General features: G+C 41.6%; 1 protein-coding gene and 1 long non-coding RNA gene across 2 annotated transcripts; both read left to right on the top strand.

Annotated features, from left to right (window-relative positions):
• The first annotated feature begins 7,327 nt into the window (after positions 1-7,327).
• Positions 7,328-9,399, top strand: LOC145394727 (uncharacterized). The gene is made up of 2 exons (XM_080268508.1): positions 7,328-7,832; positions 8,289-9,399. The coding sequence occupies exons 1-2, from the start codon at positions 7,479-7,481 to the stop codon at positions 8,853-8,855; spliced, it is 921 nt and encodes a 306-aa protein (XP_080124634.1). The 5' UTR covers positions 7,328-7,478; the 3' UTR covers positions 8,856-9,399.
• Positions 9,400-11,453: 2,054 nt separating this feature from the next.
• LOC145394726 (uncharacterized) lies at positions 11,454-13,275 on the top strand. Its single transcript, XR_013896479.1, has 2 exons — positions 11,454-11,810; positions 13,200-13,275. It is a non-coding gene; the product is annotated as an uncharacterized LOC145394726 (long non-coding RNA).
• Positions 13,276-21,170: the final 7,895 nt, after the last annotated feature.

Here is a 21,170-nt window from a genome sequence, read left to right as displayed (position 1 = left end):
TTTTGTATATGCAAAAAAAAAAAAAAAAAAGGTGTTATAGAAAGCCTCCTAAAATCATCGGGGGCTTTGAGCATCTCTTCCTTAGCGAGTTATTTTGCATATTCCAGTTCGTCATGCCTCCTCCTCCTTTATTTATTTTGCATACCCGGTACTACACTTTGTTATGCTCTTGTATGTTCGTTATGGCTTTTTGATTTCGACACAAGCTGCGTAAATGGTAAAGGAAGAAGGTATTTTCATGTCACACAGAAAAACTGCTTGTAAGAAAAACAATCAATCAGAAGTGCCAGGGAACGCGGCCCTCCAATTACTCAAATAAACGCAGCTCAAAGATAAAAGAATTAGGTTACGCAGGATGACAGAAGGGAACCAAAAAGTGACGCCGCAAATGTCATGTTGCAACCTGTGCGAGTGACGAAAGAATGATGTAAGAGTGACGTTAATTGTGACGCTGCAGCTGACTTGAGTACTTGACCTTGAAGGAGTGGCGCTGGGATAATGATGGTGCAAGTATGACGTCAGTTGTGCAGGCTTCCTAGCACCTATTCCTTGGCGATTTATTTGACTTATTAAACCACTCTATTTTTATCGTATGTTAATGCAGTATTTTAAGTGGTGTATGATGGTCGTAACACCTTTTCCTCCGCGTTTTATTTTGCATATTATATATACTTTACTATTCTCTTGTATCTTATAGTTTTAATAATGATAGTCTGCATCAGTAACATATAATATACCGAGTGTAATATGTAGGATGACTCGCTATGGAATAGGTATTACAAAAACCCCAGAGCCACTGTACCAACGTTCCCAGGGGTAATCAATATAAGTACAGGAACTTATTTGTGGGGTTACCATAGTGATAACGTGTACGGTGGAAAACGTGCAACAATGTAACAACCAAGGGAAGTAACGTAGGTCATGTGTGCAGATCATTTAGTGAACAATGTCAACGTTGTCTGAACGTCGTAGAATACTTTGAACTCGGGCTAATTAATCATATGTAACACTCAGCTACTACTCTGTACATCATATAGAATCGGTAGAGAGGCGGCCTGCAGTCCTAATGGACCCAGGTTCGAATCCCGGCTGGGGCAGGGAACAGTTTAAGGATTTGAATTTCTTAAAAAGCAGACTTTCCTGATCTACCAGATGACCCGCCGACATGTCGTAAAAATACCCTCGCTAATACCAATACACCAGTCCTGTAGGAGACAACCCTAGCATGTATTCAACAAGGACGGTGGGTGTTAGCGCCGAAGTGGTGACATGTGGAGATGTAAGAGAACTACTGGGACTTGGGAATAGGCCCCTGAAGCCTTTGCCCAGAGTCGGACACGTTAATATATATATATATATATATATATATATATATATACTGTATATATATATATATATATATATATATATATATATACCTCTGTGGTAGAGTGTGCGTTTCGTACACGGGTGAACCAGGGTTCGCCTCCCGCCAGAGTTGTAAAAACTTTGGGAAGCGTTCACCAAGCCACTTGCTACTTTGGCGGACACAAGGGGTGCTGTGGTTGAACCAGTGTCGCATACTAGTATTCTTGCACCCATTCGGCTTAAGGCGGGCCGATTACACTTGGTTCACAGACTACACACACATCCAAAGCCATTACAACACTACAATCACACTCACAAGCACTTCTCACCCTACATACAGTCTCTACCAGACAGCCTAAGCCACTGGGTAGAGATACATTGGCTGTATCGTCCCTGCTTCGGTCGGGATAGGCCGGTCCTGCAGTGGACCTCAACGGCTGATGAGACCTCAACGGCTGATATATATATATATATATATATATATATATATATATATATATATATATATATATATATATATATATATATATATATATGGAGCCTTCGTGGTAAAGTGTGCTTTTTCGTACAGTGAAGAACAAGGGTTCGCGCCCCGCCAGGGTAATAAACTTTGGGAGCGTTCTTCTGGCCACGTACTTCTTGGCGGACATCAGGGGTGCTGTGGTTGAACCAGTGTCCCATACTATAAAGTATGCTTGCTCCCAGTCGGCCTGCGCTTGGTTCACAGACTACACACACATTCAAAGCCACTCCAACACTACAATTACACTCACAAGCACTTCTCACCCTACATACAATCTCCACCAGACAGCCTAAGCCACTGGGTAGAGATACATTAGCTGTATCGTCCCCACTTCTGCCGGGATAGGCCGGTCCTGCAGTGGACATTCAAACGGCTGATGATATTATATATATATATATATATATATATATATAGATATATATATATATATATATATATATATATATATATATATATATATATATAATATTTACTCCTGAATGTTAGCATGATACTCGTATATCGTACATTATGAAGTATGTACAGCGTCAGATATTCTTACATCATAATAATATACCGGTAAACTATATCAATATTAGGAGCCTATGATTAATACAAAGGAGGATATTATGCACTATACAAAATACATCGCGAGGGAAGAGGTTTTAGAAAGCTTTTAGCCGCACCAGAACACAGCGCTAAGAATCCTGTACGTCTGGGAGAACGTTGTGGCCAGTGTGACGTTGTAAGCATGACGTTCCCAGTGACGCTGAGGGTGTGACGTTGGCAGTCGCTTTATTAAGCCCTCAACAAGGAAAGATTACATTCAATTCGGGTCGTGGGGGCCATGATGGTTACGCCCACAGGCAGGCGGATACAACAAAAAACCCGATCCTATGACGTCACGCGTAGGAAGCATAAATATAGAATGGAATGGATGCTTTCCTTCCGACACCGCACTTCAAGCAAAGCATTTGTTGTAAAGAAATGAGAAGAAATTGGAAGATTTTAGTGATAAGAAATAGGAAGAGTTTTAGTACGGTGCATAAAGGCGTGTTGTGGCGAAGGGTTAACACTAAACACGAGAGGAAATTACGCTGTTTACAAAAATAATAAACAAACTAGATATTTCCTCCTCCATCTTCACTCTTCGTTTTATTTTCCTTCTCATCTTCTCCACCATTCCTCTCCCACTGTTATTCCTCTTCCTCTTCCTCCTCCACTGTTTCTTATTTCCCCTCCTCCTCCCTTTCCTCTTCCCCCTCCTCCTACTTTTCCTCATTCATTCCTCCTCTTCCGCTCCCTTTCCTCCTCTTCCGCTTCCTTTCCTCCTCTCTTCCTCTTCTCCTCCTCCTCCTTTTCCTCTTTTATCCCTCCTCCTCCCTCTCTTCTTTCTCTTCCACCTTCTCCCCGTCTCTTATCTTCTTCTCCTCTTCCTCCTGCTCATCATCATCATCATCGTCATCATCATCCTTTTATTCACCTCAGCGTGGGTCACGATGCCTCAGTGCTACCTGTCATCAGTAACTTTCTCCCAGTCGTAACAACTCTTAATTAGTAGGCTAATTTATTCCACCCAACGCCAGACGATTTTATTCAGCTGAGAGGGAGTCATAGGAGCCAGAATGTTAATATCTATCTATTTATCTATCTACCTACCGACAGCCAGACACCTTAATCCCATGTAAGGGGTGGCCACAGACAAACCGCCTCCATATCGCCCTGTCCCCTGCCATTTCGCTGCCCTCCCCCCAGCTTACGCCTCCCTCTCTTTCATACACTTCCCTACTCTGAGCGTTAATATAAATAAAATAATACGAAATCGATTATCTCCAGAGGACTTTATTCTCGTAAGGGAAGGGCAGCACAGAGCCATCAAAACTGGGTGCACGAAGATGTGGAGAAACTTACTGACCATAAATTCTGAGGCAAAGCGAGGGAATAGGGGTCGTAACACCTCTTCGTTTGTGACTTATTTTGCACATTGCACATCAGTAACCTCTTGTATGTATGTTACTGACACGAGCTTTGTCGATATACTTAAAAAAAAAAAAGTGACACGCAAAGGAATGGTAAAGGGTTATGTGCAAAATAATTGGCCACAGAAAAAGTGCTATGAAGACAACTATGTCACGAGAGAGAGAGAGAGAGAGTCGTACTGAGAAGGTTTGAAAAGACACGATCAGACAAGCACCATTTTTCCCCTGCATCATGCCCACCGCTCCAAGCAACGAGTTTCTTAAGGTGGTGGTGGTGGTGGTGGTTGTGGTAATAATCATGGTGATGGTGGTAGGGGTGTGGAGATGATGATGATGATGATGATGGTGGTGGTGGTGGTGACAACGATGACATCTGAAACAGCGAAAGTCTTAACCCTTTCACTGCGATGACGCGCTGTGTATTTCGTTCCTGTTACCCACGGCCGATTGTAGTAAAGCAGACTGTGATAGGGGATGGAGGGTAATGGAGGGAGAGGGAGGCAATTGGAGGGAGGGGGAGGGGAGGGGAGGGAGGAAGGGGAGGGACTAACGGCTTTAGTATCCAGTTGTTTCATCTCACCAGCGTCGTACATTCGGGAGGCTGCAGTAGTATGTCCTTCCATGTGTTTTCCCATATCCTGTCCAAGTCCTCCCCACTTTTCCTCACTTATTGGTACTCCTCCTCTTTTTACCTCCTTCCTTTCCTCTCTTCCTCTTGTTCTTACTCCTCCTCCCTTTTTTTCTTCTCCTTCCTCCTCCTCCTCCTTTTCTTCTTCTTCATTCTCCTCCTCCTCCGCCACAACACAATTTTCACATGCACTCCTCCCCACACCCCAAAGGCCTTCCACACCTATACCCATGCGTGAAGCACTGGGCGGGGGTGAGTTACTTCCCCAGCGACAGAAGGTGGTGCTGCTCCGCCCCAGGGATCCCTCATCCTTCAGAATCTGTACAGCACCACCTCAGGCGTGTACATGCCGAGCGCTACAATACATACTGACTCAAATCGCCCCATACTCGCACGAATTAACACTTGCATTCCGGTGTCTTTTTGTTTATTTTTAAGCTCTTCTTGTCTCCCCTGTACGATTATATTTAACATAAAAAGGATCCAGGGTGGTGAAAGGGCTAATTTAGAGGATCCAAAACCGTCCCCAAAGTAAGGAAAACCGATAAACTGTCCCCAAAATTAAAACCGATAAACTGTCCCCTAAGTAAAGTAAACCGATAAACTGTCCCCAAAGTAAACCGATAAACTGTCCCCAAAGTAAACCGATAAACTGTCCCCAAAGTAAATAAAACCGATAAAAATAATAAAATACGGTGTTGGAGGCCTTGACGTGGTGGCACTGATATATTCGGCCGTTTCACCTGCCTGGTTACAAAGACGTCCCCACCACTACTTCCCCATCCCATGAAAGAAGAATGTTAGACTGCAGAAGGTCAGTTTAAGCCTGCACTCCACCGGGTTCACAATTCACATGACCCTGAGGCAACAACATGAATAAAATCTGATATGGGTCACGGGACGAAAGAGGTTATATATGAGAAAAAAGAAAGAATTAAACTGTAGCCGAATTGTACACAACAGACTTCGTAGCATCTCTCCCTAAGCGATTTATTTTATTACACGCATTTTTTCCCCTTGTATGTCTCAAAGGCAAGTTAAGTCGGTACCAAAAACATAAAAGGGACATGAAATACCAAAATGGAATAAGGAAATAAATCGCTGGGAAAAATGGGAAAATAAATCGCTGGGATAAATGTGCTACGGAGCCTCTAGTGCCATCAAGAACAGCAAAAAACTACATCGGTACTAAAATATATATAAAGAAAAAACCGAACAAAGCTTCTTTAGCGATTTATTCTGAACTTAACGCTTAAATATCCTTTCGTATGTTATTGATGCAAGTACGTCAATATTACCAAAGAATGTTCAAGATGTAATATACGAAATAACTCGCTATCAAAATGGTGTGACGAAGCCTCCTATATCACCCAGAATATAATGCTGGGCTTATGTTACTCTAATATCACTCGTAAAAAAAAAAAAAATGCTAAGGTTTAATATACGAAATAAATCGCTATCAAAATGGTGCTACGAGGCCTCCTGTCATCTAGAATATTTTGATGGGCTTATGTAACTCTATTATCTGTTTGTTCATGAAAGTCGTTGCCAAGTACTTCCAGTTTCTATCACTGGATCACTATTACTACTTGTTAGGTGCATGAACTCCTCTTATGTACACAGTATCAGTAATTTTCAGTATCATTCCTCAAGCCATTTATTCTGCATACTACCGTTCATCTCTATCTCTGCAAGTTTTATCGTAGTGAATATACATTAATATTCTCGTGTTATTTTTTTTTGGGGGAGGCATTCATTTTGCATACAAATATTTTATTGTACTATATTTATGTCTTTCTAATGTTTTATACTGCTTAAATAAGGTGAACGTTCCAAAAGAAAATTAAGCCAGTGAGGAAGAAGTACTAATACCTGCTATGAAGCCGTTTTCACAAGATGACGAAAATACTGCTCGATGTGACTCGTGCCTTCCCGAACGCCTATTATTTTTCAACTCCGAACGTCATAGAATGGCTTATGACGTACGAAACATTAACTTCTTCTCGGGAGAAAACGTATAGTTGCCTAATTTCTACTATTCGTACGCCCGTCAACTACAGCCGAGTCTGAGTAATACCACAGTCTCGATCGGAGTTGCCAAGACCAGTCACAATTGTTGCTTAACTTGTTTTTAGAGGCCCCCAGAATGTCGTCAGATACAAAAATTCCCGGAAATCCGGAAAATAAAAGTGCTAAGCTCTCTACATCATCACTAAAACTGTGCAAACGTCTACAGTACCTCTAAACTTTTTGCAGCTAAACGTTTAAAGTTATTGCTAAACTGAAGTAAATTTAGTTAGATCTAGCGGGAAAATCGCTAACTTGACACATAAGCTCCACTGACGTGTTCGCGCCTGCGGATGTCCTTGTGACGTCACAGTAGTGCCGTTCGCCTCTTCCCTGGACGATTTTAGTATCATTTTAACTTTGCTATTAACTTACTACAGATCAACGAAACAAGAATGTCTTTGATACACTGTTTGTTTGAGTCATGTGAGGCGTTACGCACACGTAAATTGCAAACCGTTGAGTAATACAAGCATTTTCCTCTTCAAAAACGAACGAGTACCGATGACCGGAAATACTGATACTCTCTAAGGTTTTTAGTAAAATTAGAATAATCCCTTCAAATGACAACTTACACGTAACATCGAGGTGCAAAATAAACAAGTTTCAATGTCTGACGAGGCTGCAGGAAGGTAAAAATGGGTATATATTGATGACGCCCGAAGCAAGAACGTTTTCACGCCAACATCACATGACGCAATTGGCCAACACGTTTGGAACTGTTGAGAGCCTCCAATAAAAGCGCCGCGCTGCCCCCACCGCCAGTCAGTTCGCTCCGTAACTGAGTTGGTATAACGTTAGGTGACGGAACGCACCTTACAGCCACATCACAGCCAGTTTCATATTCTTGCCATCTCGGCTACACACTTCCAACGCGCGGCAACATCTCACGCTTATAGTAGGTGTGATATAAATCCAGTATATACGATACACAAGTTCTATAATCTTCAGTATCATGTTTGGCGAGGATCAAGATTTTTTCACCACCCTCAACTGCTATCAGGAGGACCCGGACAAGACCTACCTGAAGCTTCCCTCCGCTGACCCCAGCTTCGGATTTCAGGGCGGTGACATCCTTCAGATATCCATGCAGGAGGATTTAAACTTCAATCGAGATGTTCTTGGTCACGAGTCAACTGACCTGGATTATTCTGGTCTGACTGATCTTGGAGATACAGGGCTGGCTCTGACGGAATTCGTGGACCCTATGCTGCGTGGCCTTGACTCCAGCCCACTGCAGGAGCTTGACATCACCAACTCCACTGACCTTGACCTGGGGTTACAGTACGGCGACCAGTACGATGCTCTGGTAAGTTTGTTACCACCATCCACATAAGTTAACACTTTCCTTCATATTCTTGTCTGTTAAGAAAGCTCGCTAACACTTTTTCTTACTAGTTATTTATTTTTTTGCCGTTTCTACATCCTTAATGTTAATTATGCAATCTGCGTTGACCTTAAGGAAACGAGTTTCATAAAAGTATGGTATTAATGTGTAATTTCAATGTTCGGGCTAAGGTGCAAGAACCCCTCCTAAGCTGATGAGAACATGGTGCATGTTAGAACACACACACACACACACACACACTGTAATTGTGTTCCTTGTCACTTTTCCGTGCCAGTTTCGGCAGGAAACTTTGGAGGATGAATAAACAGTGTCAGCATGCCTGTAAGAGTTTCCTAGCATGTGCTAATCATGCTACTGCAGTTTTCTTTTTTCTTACATAAAGGTTATGTTCACACCTCACTCCTCTTCCCCCTGCAGGACATGTCTGGTCTCACTTTGGAGGAGGATAAGCTGGACTTCGGCGACGTACTAGGCATGGGCGTTTGTACTGCACAACCCGCCGCCTCCACCCGCCAGCCCTCCCCACCGAGGCAGTCAAGGCGCCGCAGTGCCCGTGCCGCCGCCGCCAACGCCAGGGCTATGATGGCCCAGGTTTTGCAGGACGCCCCCGACCCAGAGTCTGACCTTGCCACCCAGTACAGTGACCCTGCCGCTCAGTACCCGCCTCTGTCCGCCCTGGGCCTGCCCGAGGAAGCCGGCCGACGCCAGAGGGCTCCCCGGGTGTCCTACGATACACTAACGCCGGAGCAGAGGCACCAGCGGGTCAGGGAGCTGAACAATGAGGCATCCCGTGTGTACCGACAGAAGAAAGTGGAAAAAATTAAGACCTTGCAACAGCAAGAATTGCAGCTGCAAGCCAAACAGCAGCAGTTGCTGCGACAGTGTCAGGGTCTGCAGCAGTTGAAGGACAACTGGACCAGGCTCAAAGGTGACTACGATAATTACGTCAGCCAGCTACCTTACGGGGCGGCAATGCCCCGATGAACAACAGTGGCGTAGCCAGAGGAGAGGCCGGGATGATACTGGCCGTCCCTAATATATGTCAAACCTTGTGGCCACCCGGAATTTTGAGGGAATACCTTTCGACCCCCTTAAAAGTAATCTCTTCGGGCCACCCCAGAATCAGGCTTGGCTACACCAATATATAACACCTAGCTATGCCCCTGTGTGCACCCCTAGCCCTGTCCCTACATCGCCTGGTTCAGTTCATGTCGGTACAGAGGCCACGCTAGGGAGACCTAAACAATATTCAATAGTGAAGGTGCAGAGTAGCCTGAACCCCGGTGTTATTCCCCCCTCCCCCCTCCCCTCCCTTCCCGGTGACTCATAACCAGCAGACCCGTACGTTCCCAGTGGCACTATTAGTCAATGTGTTGATACTGTGAAATGAAACACGCCTACAAAGATGAGATGCGAAGAGTATATTATCAACTCGCTAGTTTGAAGTGGTGAGAGAGAGAGAATAAAATGAAGTCATATCTTTTTAGGGTATTGTATACATTTATATTTTTTTACTCTTTAAATAAACTATAAGCTATCATACTTTATTTTATTAACAATATTATTATACAAACTGAAATAAGTGTTTTGTAGTAGTACAGTGTGAGTCATTTTGTACAGAGCTCTGGAAGCCTAGTAGAATTTATGATGAATTTAGGATTCATTCTGCATATTGCACCTCAGTGTCCACTGGAATGGTAAACATGCAAACTGTCGATATGGTTGTGACAGACATGACTTAAAAGAATATGAATTTATATGCAGAATAAATCGCTAAGGAAGAAATTCTACAAACCACATACAGGACGGCCCGCTGCTATGTTCATAATTCTGTACTACTCTAGTGAAATGTTTTCTCCCCATGTGATATTTATTATAGATTCCTTTGTGTGTGCCAAGACCCAGCAATTTTATTATTATTACTATTACTAATTATTATTATTATACACTATGCACCTGTGTATACCCATGTATTACTGAAGGAGGTGTGTAACAAGACCCACCACCTCCTTATGTATACCTTTACAACAATAAACAAATCAATTATTCACAAACTGCCTAACTGGAACGCCGTCAGGGGAGAAATCTTCAGGTGAGAGCAGAAATAAGAATACGTCCTTGGGTTGACTGAGTTAACGGAGACGAATCCTCTCACTACGTAAGGTTTCTTAAGCTAAATACAATCATCTGATGCTGGGAAGAGTAAAACACAGTAAGAAATAAAGTGTAAAAACGGACGTATCGCATGGAAGGAGAGAATCAATAAGGGAGGGGACTAGAGGGAGAGGGGAGAAAGCAGTTTAATTCACTTATTTTCGAATTCCGGGGTGGGATATACCCTTCATGAAGCCCATCACTACAACATAAATCCTCAGCAAAGTAAAATCATCTCAAGGTAGTTAACAATCCAAGGGTAAGAATCCACCTCGATGTCGTCCTGGACATGAAGAAACACGAACTACATCCCATCAGTATGACGACGCATTCTTGCCTACACGCAGTACTTGCAAGGTTATTCTTGCTACCACCATTCCTAGGTCTCTTCAAATGAAAGAATTAATATGTAGAACTCTCAAAGATTTTACTTTCTGTATAACATTCCTTCAGGTATTTTTAGTCCTGGAAAGATATGGCAACGTTGCACTATGTTGTCAAACGTTTCTTCAGTAGCTAATTCCGTAGTCACGTGCTACAGTCTGCTCAGATCAATTACATCCCATAGGTAACTATTTTACTAGATTAAAACTTTTGTGCATGTGCAACACACTTAAGCACCTAAGTGTAATCCAAATATTACTGATTCAGGAACACAAAACGTATTTCTTCCGTAAAAAGCAAAATACAGCCGCATTTTCCTGCGGCCATTTAAGCGGCCGCAAACTCCGGTCTCCTGGGACATGACGTGGAGGAATATCTTGACGGTTATTTTTGACAGGTCAAATCGGCAGCACGAAAATCAGGCCTATTTACTAAAGCGGGGACACTGGCTGCAAAGCAACTTCTGTAGAGGTGCTACGGTCGCAACTCGCCTCGTGGTGACATCTTGCGGCCACAGCTCCAAAGCTTGGGCTACTGTTGCCATAAAACCAGGTATACCTCCGAAATATACATAGGGTACTCATGTCATGTGCATGTGCTGTGGTTATCAGCCGATACAATAGCACAAACACAACCATGAATTTAGACTGACCTATGGCAAAAACAATATCTTGGAAGGGAAAGGTTGTATTGGATATTTTCGCCACTTTATAAGGAACACCGCTTATTAGCGCTTTTTTTTTTTTTTTCCCTGTGCATCCTATCCTTTTGATGTCTTTTTGAACATCGGCTTCTACAGCATAAATGTAACATGACAGCATCAAACTGCTGTATAAAGAAACTGATGGGTCCTCAACCATCAAAAATATGGACTAGAGCACTAGTTGCAACTTCTCACCTCCACCTCTGAAGATCGCTCCTGATTGGTCGGGTTGCCCAGTAAGACGCGGCAACACTGCTTCACACATGCACATAGGAAAGAGCGGGCCAGTGCCATCACGGACACGCCGTAGTGCGAGATTAGAGGAGGTGGAAGAAGGTACGTCGTAAGTTGTGTTCTGTGGTGAGGTCCGAGGTGACTTTCCTTACCACACGCTCAGTTGGACTCGCGTGTGACAGTTTGTGGAATCGGTGGAACATGTCCCAGCATAAAAAAAGAAATAACAAATCACTGGAACGGTCCGATACTGCTGCCATACCCGATCGCAGCATACTACTAGAAGTAAACGAGGCTGGTCGTCTACAGGTTAACCAAGCACAAGGTCCGGTGAACCAGGCACAGGAAGCTCCGGACAACGAGGTACCAATCCTGGATGTGACATCCTTGCTTCATAGGGAGCGTAATGATCAGTTATCTCGCGAACAACTGATTCAACTGGACCTTGCAGCCTACAACTTCCAGTGAGTATAAAGATCACACTAACTTAGGCTTAGATTCTTGCGAGTTTAATGGAAAACTGTCATTCAAAGTATAATGTTCCGTTGATATTTATACAGTATTGTGCATAAGTTTGCAGTCAACACGGCCATTAATTTTGACTACTGCGAGTCGGCTGTGCCACTTCGGGGAAGTTACTTATATAGTGAACCGTCGATCAAAGAACATGGCACAGGAGGGATCCAATGATATCCCAAATAACTGATGTCCCAAGAAGATTTATAGGTCCACTTTCACGCGTTTTTACGTTCAAATTGATTTTCTCGAGTTTTTTTCATTTTCGTTCGATAATGAGTCCCTTATGATCGTCCCCCCCAGATTATTGTTCATCTCGTACCAATCTGCGAAAGATGCCACAGTAGAAAATTCATTTCAGTTGATTAACTACTGGTAGCAAAATTTTATCGATACCGAAAATTAATCATGGCCTAGCTCGGGAGAATTCACTTCTCTATTTCACGTGTGCCCCTAAATATATATATATATATATATATATATATATACATATATATATATATATATACATATATATATATATATATATATATATATAGTGTACGAATAACTGAAATTTCGATCCTAATTTAGAGAGAGAGAGAGAAGGAAGGAACATGAAAATTCAGCGGAGAATGCAAATGAGCCATGTGTGAAATTATATCGTGAAGTTGGCCAGAGTAAAGTTTAGCATTGACCAAAGTATTGGCAAAAATATAATGGGTGTTGGCATGTTCTGAGAGTCGCCCAAGTTTGTCAGAGTACAGTAGTATATAACTGACTACATGAAGGACCATTATGGTTCATTCATTCAAGATGCGGTTACTGGATTAAATGATGAGTATTGTGTCACTTCGTATTCTGGACTGGCTTTGATGATTTCGTAACGTCACTTCTTTAGCGATTTATTCTGCACATTACGCTATAATATCCCTGTTCAGACTACTACTGATGCAGTCTTAAAAAATCGGTAATATACAAGAGAATGCTGGTGTTAATACGTAAAATAAATCGCTGAGGATGAGGTGCCACGAAGTTTATGCCAGCTAGAATATGGCCCTTAAAGTTTACAGAAAATAAGATTATAGATACATCGGTAGGACAATGCAAGCCAGCAGCGGTGGGTAACGGGTTGTGAGTAAGCCACTGCATCACCAAGTCAAGTTCAAGGCCACCGGGGGGAGAGAGAGAGAGAGAGATTAACACCTGTTGTTCAAGGCTACCGGAGAGAGAGAGAGAGATTAACACCTGTTATTCAAGGCTACCGGAGAGAGAGAGAGAGAGAGATTAACACCTGTTATTCAAGGCTACCGGAGAGAGAGAGAGAGAGAGATTAACACCTGTTTTCTCTTCAACAGGATGGATGTCGAATTAGAGGAACAAGGCGAGTAGTCAAGAGAGCAACAAGACAGGACCAACTTTGTCACGTGGCTCCACACACACACACACACACACACACACACGGTACAATCCATTCAGTGGTGAGTGTTGCCAAGTAAGCAGACAGATTGCCAGATCTGAGGTAAAATCAGTTTTGTAACAGTTTATCAGGAATCTTTATGCAATATTTCAGTAATTTTAGCCTACTGCTTAGCGCTTACCAAGATTTTGTCATTAGTAACGTTAACAGTTGAAAGCAATGTTATCAAGCATCTGGCAACACTAAGGACATTGATTTATTATTATTATTATTATTATTTTAACCACGATTTTCTTCAGCTGAGATAAACTTTTTGAACAGGAGGGGTTAGATATATTATGAACATGCCAGTTCAATACAAGAAGCCATTCCTGAGGTCAGTAAATTGGTCTGAGAGGGAAAGTTAAACCAAGAACACGCGCCAGTCATACTCCAGCCGTGTACGAGCAGAAGTTGCCAGCGTCCTCCAGCCACCATTGAGGTCTGCCGTACATTCCTTTCCAATATCGTCCGAGTTTCCTTTTCATTCTCTAGTTGTTTGCTTCATATTTCATCATTTTTTTTCCCTGTCTTACTCTCCTGTGTATTCATATTACTATCAGATTACATTTTTTGTCTTTCAATACTTATTTTGTTGCGTGGGTCATGGTGCTGTTACATTAAACTACAGCATTTTATCACATTACAGTATTTCTTGTAGTATTTTCTTATAACACCTTGCATCACTACAGGCGACAGGCCGTCTTGATAGAGGAGGTAAGCACATAGTTTTCCAAGCCGCACTGCGAAGTGGCATTGGGGAATACGCAACACCTCATCCTTAGTTGTTTATTTTGAGCCGTACACTTCAGCATCCTCTTGTGGCTAAGGAAGAAGTGCTTCGAAGTCTCTTTTGTCAGCTAGAGTACGACTCGGATTTGATCTTTTATTAGCATTCTGTTATTCCTATCCCTTTTCCTCACTCGATATTCCAGTTCGTTTTTTCCCACTCGATTTTCCCCGACGTTGCCCCTCCCCCACACACTTTTTTGCCATAAGTAGTTGTTTTCTCCCACACGCATGTTATTTTGCATGATCGGTGTTTGAAGGAAGATAAATCTAAGAATCTTAACACGAAGGTTTGCTGTCCCAACGAGACGAACCTATTCGTCAATATTTTCAGTACAGTAGTCAGTACAAATTAAAAGTTCAAACGTCATTAATTTCTGTCCCAGGATGTACATATTTCAACAAGTATCTCCATTTGATCTGTACACAAAGAAATCCTGGAAAAAAAAAAAAAATTCGTGTGCAGTGAGCATAATTTTAGATGTGTGGTTTGTGTAACTACTGGTTTGTGTTGAGGGTGCTGGTGTTTAGCTATTTGTGAAGGGCCGTATTGTAGGTGACACGGGAGGCTTCGTAGCACCTGTAGCTATTTTGTATTGCACATTACACCCTAGCATGCTGCTGTATGGTATATATATATTGTCGACATGGTTTGCGTCAGTAACATACAGGAGGTTACTGGGGTGTAATGTTTGAAATAAATCGACTCGTAAGTGGTGCCATGAAATGCCGAAAGCCAGAATACGACCCCTTTTCCTTTCTGGCGATGTATGAAAACTTTGTACCTCGGTAATTATATAGTCAGGACGTACCTATAAACTTAGCGTCGCTTGTAGCCAAAAGATTTCGTTAAGGCAGTACTGTCTTCATTCATACAGTTGCCAAACACATCATAGTAAAGTTAAAAGTCAGCTGTTACTGGTTAGGAGTCTTTATAAATATGTCGCCTGAATCAGCTGAGTTACATTTTGTTCAGTGATAAGGGATGTTTTTAAATGTTTCGTCCAGTGTTTCCAAATGAAAGAAGACGGAAAGTCAGGGCATTTATATTTTGAGATTGTACCTGTATAACTACATCTATAAACTGTTTGGTGTATGGTGGAGGTGCTATTATAGGTACATGTCTGTGAATTACAATGTTAACCATTCTCGGGCTAGGTTAAGGATTATGAAAACTTTGTGACACACGATTGTGAATCTGGTTAGTGGTGTATGACAATAATTCAGTGTTGCCGACACGGAGGATCTAGCTTTATATTTTTTTGCCCCACCTGTTTGTTTTGGTGTGGTTAGCATTGAGTTGTAATAATAGTACAGATGGTGCTGAAACAGTGCACTACTGGCATCTTAGTACACCGGACATGTCATAGGTTGCACTGGAGGCTGCGTAGCTTCCTTTACTTTGCGATTGAGTATCCATGGTGTAACTCGGCACCATCCTGTATGTTGTTTCGCTTTATTATCAACATAAATTGCATTAATAATATACAAGAAGATATTGAGGTGTGATGTGCAGAATAAATAGCTAAAGAAGTGTTACGAAGTCTGCAAAAGCCGCTTTTAAAATTAACCTGAGGCGTCTTTTGCAGACCTCGTAATATCTTCAGGTATTTGATCTGCACATTAGACCTCAGTATCTTCTTGTACGTTACTAATGCAACTTTGTTGATAATAAAGCAAAGTAGATAGCATAGAGGAGAATACCGTGTTGTAATAAGGATACTAAGTCGCTAAAGGGGGGGGGGACTAGGAACTGAACGAACTAATTTTTTTGTTTATCGTAACCAAAGATCACAAGCTTTAAATTCCAGATTGATATATTCTAGTTTATATTTTAGAAATTGGTCATAATCCATTAATACTGGCTGTGATCATGCATTGTGATATGAAGTACTTATGTGATATTAGGTAATTTGGAGTTATATGGCCAGTCCAAGTGCCTTAATCAAAACAGGCCAATTACCAGTTTTAACTAAAAGTTTTCACGGTATCCTGGCAAGTTCTGGGGGGCTTAGATCTCAGTAATTTTTTTTTTTCTTGTTTATCTTAAATGTAGAGTTTATATTTTTTTCCGTAACATGGAAAAAGTAGAAAATAAGAATGTACAATCAAAACTTACTGAACTATTTTCTTCAGTCCGATGACGCATTTCAAAATTTCTTTGTACCACCAGCTGAGTTTATTTAGGAGACGATTTGTAGTGAAGGAAAGTTGTTTGTAACCTGTCCAGTTCGAATTTTTTCTCCAAAGCTAAATATGATTGTCGAGATCACAAAATAATGTATATCGAAAAGTACGTCATCCAACTGAAGAGGTGAACTATTAACTAGACTAATAAAATTTTTAAGTATTGGTTTGGTGTAATACTCGTAGTTTATTTGTTAAATGCTAGGGGAAAATGTTTATTGATATTAAGTTTTACTTAATTTATTCAGCACGTTTTAATTTACCGTACGTTAAATGTGAAGACCAACTTGCCAAGCCTCGGGCTCCTACGCTTCTTATGGGGCAACGTAGCATTGGATGATGGATGGATGGATAGTAAGTTTTAATAACAGGGAAATATTGGTTTACGTTTGTAACTGTTTAGCTGAGAAGACATTGGTTTATGTTTGGGAGTTTGTTAAAATTTGAGGGAAGTGTTTATTGGTTTGTAACAGCTAAACTTTCAAAAACAGGGGAATATGTTTACTGATTTACGTTTGTAAGAGAATTTAACATACCGTTCTAAATGATGGGAAGGTGTTCCGCAACAAATTAACTTTCCTCTTTAGAAGTTCGAAGAAAACGTTTACTGAATTGAGAGTGAGACTTTAACTTTCAAAAGCTCATGAATTTTGAGCTTTGCTTGCATACCTCCCCAGGAAAGCTGGAAGCAGCACCCGTCCAACCCCTCCCCCCTCCCAAACATTAGTCGCACTTTCGTGACATTTTCAATTGAAGATTATTTTGATATCCATTTTGACTGATACTGGTACTGAGTTTCAAGTTTCGCAAAACGGTTTGGCAAGATTGTATTGCCTTTACCTCAGAGCCATCTATAAACATTCGTTCGTGTGCAATATGGCTGCCTTGGGAGATTTTCTGCACGTACCGTAATTAAATAGTTCAAGTGACCAATCAGATGGGGCTTTTGCTTGAAATTTTGGCGTCAGACGAAGTGGCAGCTGTATTATTGTTGTTGGACACAATTGTGAAAATCCTCAAGACCCTCACGTTGTGGTAGAATTAGGAAAAAAAGAAAAAAAATTGCTCTGGGACCTGCGGCGAAGCTTTCAAACAGTTTGCTGCAAAAAAGTAACTAGCCATGTCAAGTAACCTTATATGTGACCACTTCTGTCTCAGATGGGCTTAAATGAAGAACTTTTACTGAAGTTGCTGCTAGCTGGTGCCACCAGAGGTGTCAGCTGACAGCAAGTTTGAATTCTCCGTGTGAATAATCTTATATGTGATCATTTTTATGCCAATAAGCCATAAGCTCTTTCTTTATCGAGTTTGGCTCGACTTTGGCAGTGATGGGTTTACAAAATGGAAAGTCAATATCGGTCAAAATACCTTGGGAGGAACATTAATCTTGACCAGTCATACTCAAGATTCAAAATCGTTTAGACTTTTGGTGCTCGCGAGAACGGGTATCAGCACGACAGTCAGTATACGATATTAAGACTAGTCAAAATATCTTGACTTTTAAAATGAAAATGTGGCTATACTGTACCTCTTTCTGTTCGGTTGTCTAATGCCAGAGTCAGCCGGTAGCCTACGCTGTTTTTCTGTACACAACTGGCCAACTCAGGAACTGTCTTCCTCACTCTGCCTGTGCCACGGTGCTACCCTTCACCTGCAATGTTTTGAAAGACATGAATCCGCTAATGTCTCTGAGGTTAGTCTTGCTTTTTTTTTTTTTCTTTTTTTTTTCTTTTTAATAGATGTTTTTATAACTGAAGGGGTTTGATATAAGTCTGTGATGTGAGGGAGTTGAATGCATGTTTTTCTGAAATGAAGCAGTCTTGATTTAGGCTTTGTTCTTTACTGCTCTGTATGTAACTTTCATTATATGTGTGGGTAATATTGGATTACCTATCAGTTAAGAGAATGGCTTTTAAAAAGTGTATTTGTGAAGGTGGTGAAGCTAGAAAACTGATAAATGATAAGTAGTGGCTTAAGTATGACGGGAGATTACGTGACAAGATTTAAACGCCATTTGTAGCCTGATTTTTCCTGTGAGGTGGAGGAAGTTTGCTCGGGTTCATTGGCGTTTTTTTTTTTTTTTTTCTAGTACTTCGTTCATAGATTTTACATTTTTATAATTAGGTATTTGTTCCTGGAGGCCTCTCACAGTGTAGGAAGTGAGAGACAAGGTTTAATTGATGTTGGTTAATAAAAATATTATACTGTACTTTGTATTACTTCAACCTCTGCTGTTGTTCCTGCACGAATACGCAAAACAAGAAAATTAAAAAATGGGTTAATGATTACAAATACCCCAAAGCTGCTAAGTCATGTCGCTAAACTCCAAGAATGCCTTTGTTTACTGTTTATACCAACACCATGAATGCCTTTGTTCACTATACCAGCGCCAAGAATGTCTGTTCACTGTTTATACCAACGCCATGAATGCCTTTGTTCACTATACCAGCGCCAAGAATGTCTGTTCACTGTTTATACCAACGCCATGAATGCCTTTGTTCACTGTTTATACCAACGCCAAGAATGTCTTTGTTTACTGTTTATACCAACGCCAAGAATGCCTTTGTTTACTGTTTATACCAACGCCATGAATGCCTTTGTTCACTGACGAAACTAGGCAGCTCGCATAATCGTTGTATTTGGAATGAACTCCTTGGTTACTAGTCAAACACAGTCTGACTACATTTGGTCATGACTGAAATTGAAACCTTATAAATAAAAGGAAAATTAAAGCTAATAGGAAATAACTCAGTTTGGAGAGATTCCTACTGGAGTTCCATAGGGATCAGTATGAGCTTCATTTATGATTCTGATAAATCGTATATAATCGACATAATGGAGTCAGGAATCCATGGTCCTGAGTGGTAAGTGAATGAGTGTGTGGCCCATTTCACTGTCCATGTGATTAGTTCTCTCAGTCGTGTTTTCTTGCTTTTTGGATCCTACCTCACTAGATCCTTGACTCGGAAAAAAGAGGTCTGGTTAATGATAATGATGGTGACGATGACTGGCACTGAACAGACAATTATCTGAATGTGTTTACAAACGATACAAAAGCATGAAGCCTTATCAAAAACATTACTTTCTGCAGAGATACTTTGGCTGACATTACGAAACCATTTTGAAGGAGTAAAACTATGGTTCCCAGTCTCAGTGCAGGAACTAATGTTTGTGTGGGAGTGTGTTGTCCTGTCTCGGCTACCTCCCTTTCTTGGGGGAAACAGCCTAGGTATATAGCCTAGATAGAAAACAGGTTTGGCGGCAGCATGGCTAAGTTATATAAAAGTTCATATATAATCCCAGTGAGCAGGTTTACCCCTTCTACCCTATTATGCAATTTAAAAACTACATACTTGCTGTGCGGTGAGGGATTTCATGACTATCACTTTTTTTTCAATTGAGGCGAAGATTCACTTGACAGGTTGGTGGTGATTGGCTGAATGCAACATGTCCGAATAACATCGTCGTATTTTAAATATCAGGTAGCCTAATGTAAATGGAAACTTATTTACTGATTAAAATTTATTCCTCAGATATATGTTGCATTCAGCCAGTCATCACCAACCTGTCAAGTGCATCTTCGCCTCGATTAAAAAAAAAGAAAAAAAAAGTATAGTCGCAACTCAACTGACCAGATTCCCTTAAGCTGAATAAAATAATCAAGGGACAGGAAGAATGTAGCAGCTGTTTTGTGTCAGGCTCATTTGAACGTGAACTTCGGACTGCACGCTGAAACTCCTACATTCCGCCGTCCTCCTGTGAGAGAGGGGGAGTAAGCAGAGGTACCGGTATGTTCCTGCTACCAAGCAGCCGTCCACTCATCAATCACGGAGCCAGCACGTGGTGTCCCTCTCCAGCAGCAGGCAGGAAGATAATATAAAGCGCGCCATCGCCCACAGGAATTAAGGTATTAAGTGGATAGAATGAGGTGCTAAGGAGCCTCCTACCCCAGTATTCTCAGTGGCATAGGAGACTGTAGCATCTCTTCCTCAACGATTTATTTTGTATTTCAGGGTACACCTTACCGTTCTAATGTATGGAATGTATACTGCTTTGATATCGACAGTCTGCATCGCCAATACTCAAGGAGAGTGTGGTGTGGTCTAGCATGGAATAGTGTGGTGAAAAATTATAAATCTCCAAGCAAGAGCTGCTACACAGTCCTTCACACACTCTGACAAAGGAGGTTTAGGATTAATGGCCGTATTACAGGTGGCTCAGGAGGCTTCGTAATATCTCTTCCTTGGCGAGTTATTCTGCATAATACTACACCTGCATGTCCTCTTCTATGCTGCTGATGCAGACGATGCCAATAGTAAAACGATGTAATATTGGGGTTTCCATATGCGGGGAATTCATTAAGGGAATTTTGGAAAATCCACAAGGTGGATGCGCCCAAAATGGACAAAGCAGCCATTTTGATAATTTCATATACTGGTATTTTATGGCCAAATGTTCCTTGGCTCTTGCTTTGTGTGTGTGTGTGTATGTATGTGTGTGTGTGTGTGTGTGTGTGTGTGTGTGTGGCGGAAATGTCTCGTGTGTCTAGGGGCGTCAGGGTGGCTCAGTGGTAGAGCGTCGGACTCGGGACCGTGGGGTCGTGAGTTGAGCCCAAGCCCCGCCCGGTAGCTGCCATGTCGGGTGGGGTAGCGCCTATATGATATAATAAGGTCTAGCTCAGGGGATAATTTTCCCTTTCCCTTTCCAGTGTCTAGGTGCGGGTGAAGCTGGGCGTTGGTATGTTCTGAATTTGAATTTGAAAGCATTTATTGAGATTAGTATAATGTACACCCACTATAAAAATTATCGGCACTCCCTTTGTGTGATAAATTTTAACACCGGACGAGAGATCTGAAAATAAACTGAGTCAACATGCTTGGTTGGTATCCCTGAT

The sequence above is a fragment of the Coenobita brevimanus genome, chromosome 28, assembly GCF_032717465.1.
Source record: "Coenobita brevimanus isolate Jiangsu-jjx chromosome 28, ASM3271746v2, whole genome shotgun sequence".
Taxonomy (NCBI): Eukaryota; Metazoa; Arthropoda; class Malacostraca; order Decapoda; family Coenobitidae; genus Coenobita; species Coenobita brevimanus.
This window is presented reverse-complemented; position numbering and strand designations above follow the sequence as displayed.

Excerpts from the sequence above, each read along its gene's own strand:
- LOC145394727 (XM_080268508.1), top strand. The coding sequence starts at position 7,479 with ATGTTTGGCGAGGATCAAGATTTTTTCACCACCCTCAACTGCTATCAG. Across the intron at positions 7,833-8,288 it reads GCGACCAGTACGATGCTCTG|GACATGTCTGGTCTCACTTT; the intron begins GTAAGTTTGTTA and ends TTCCCCCTGCAG.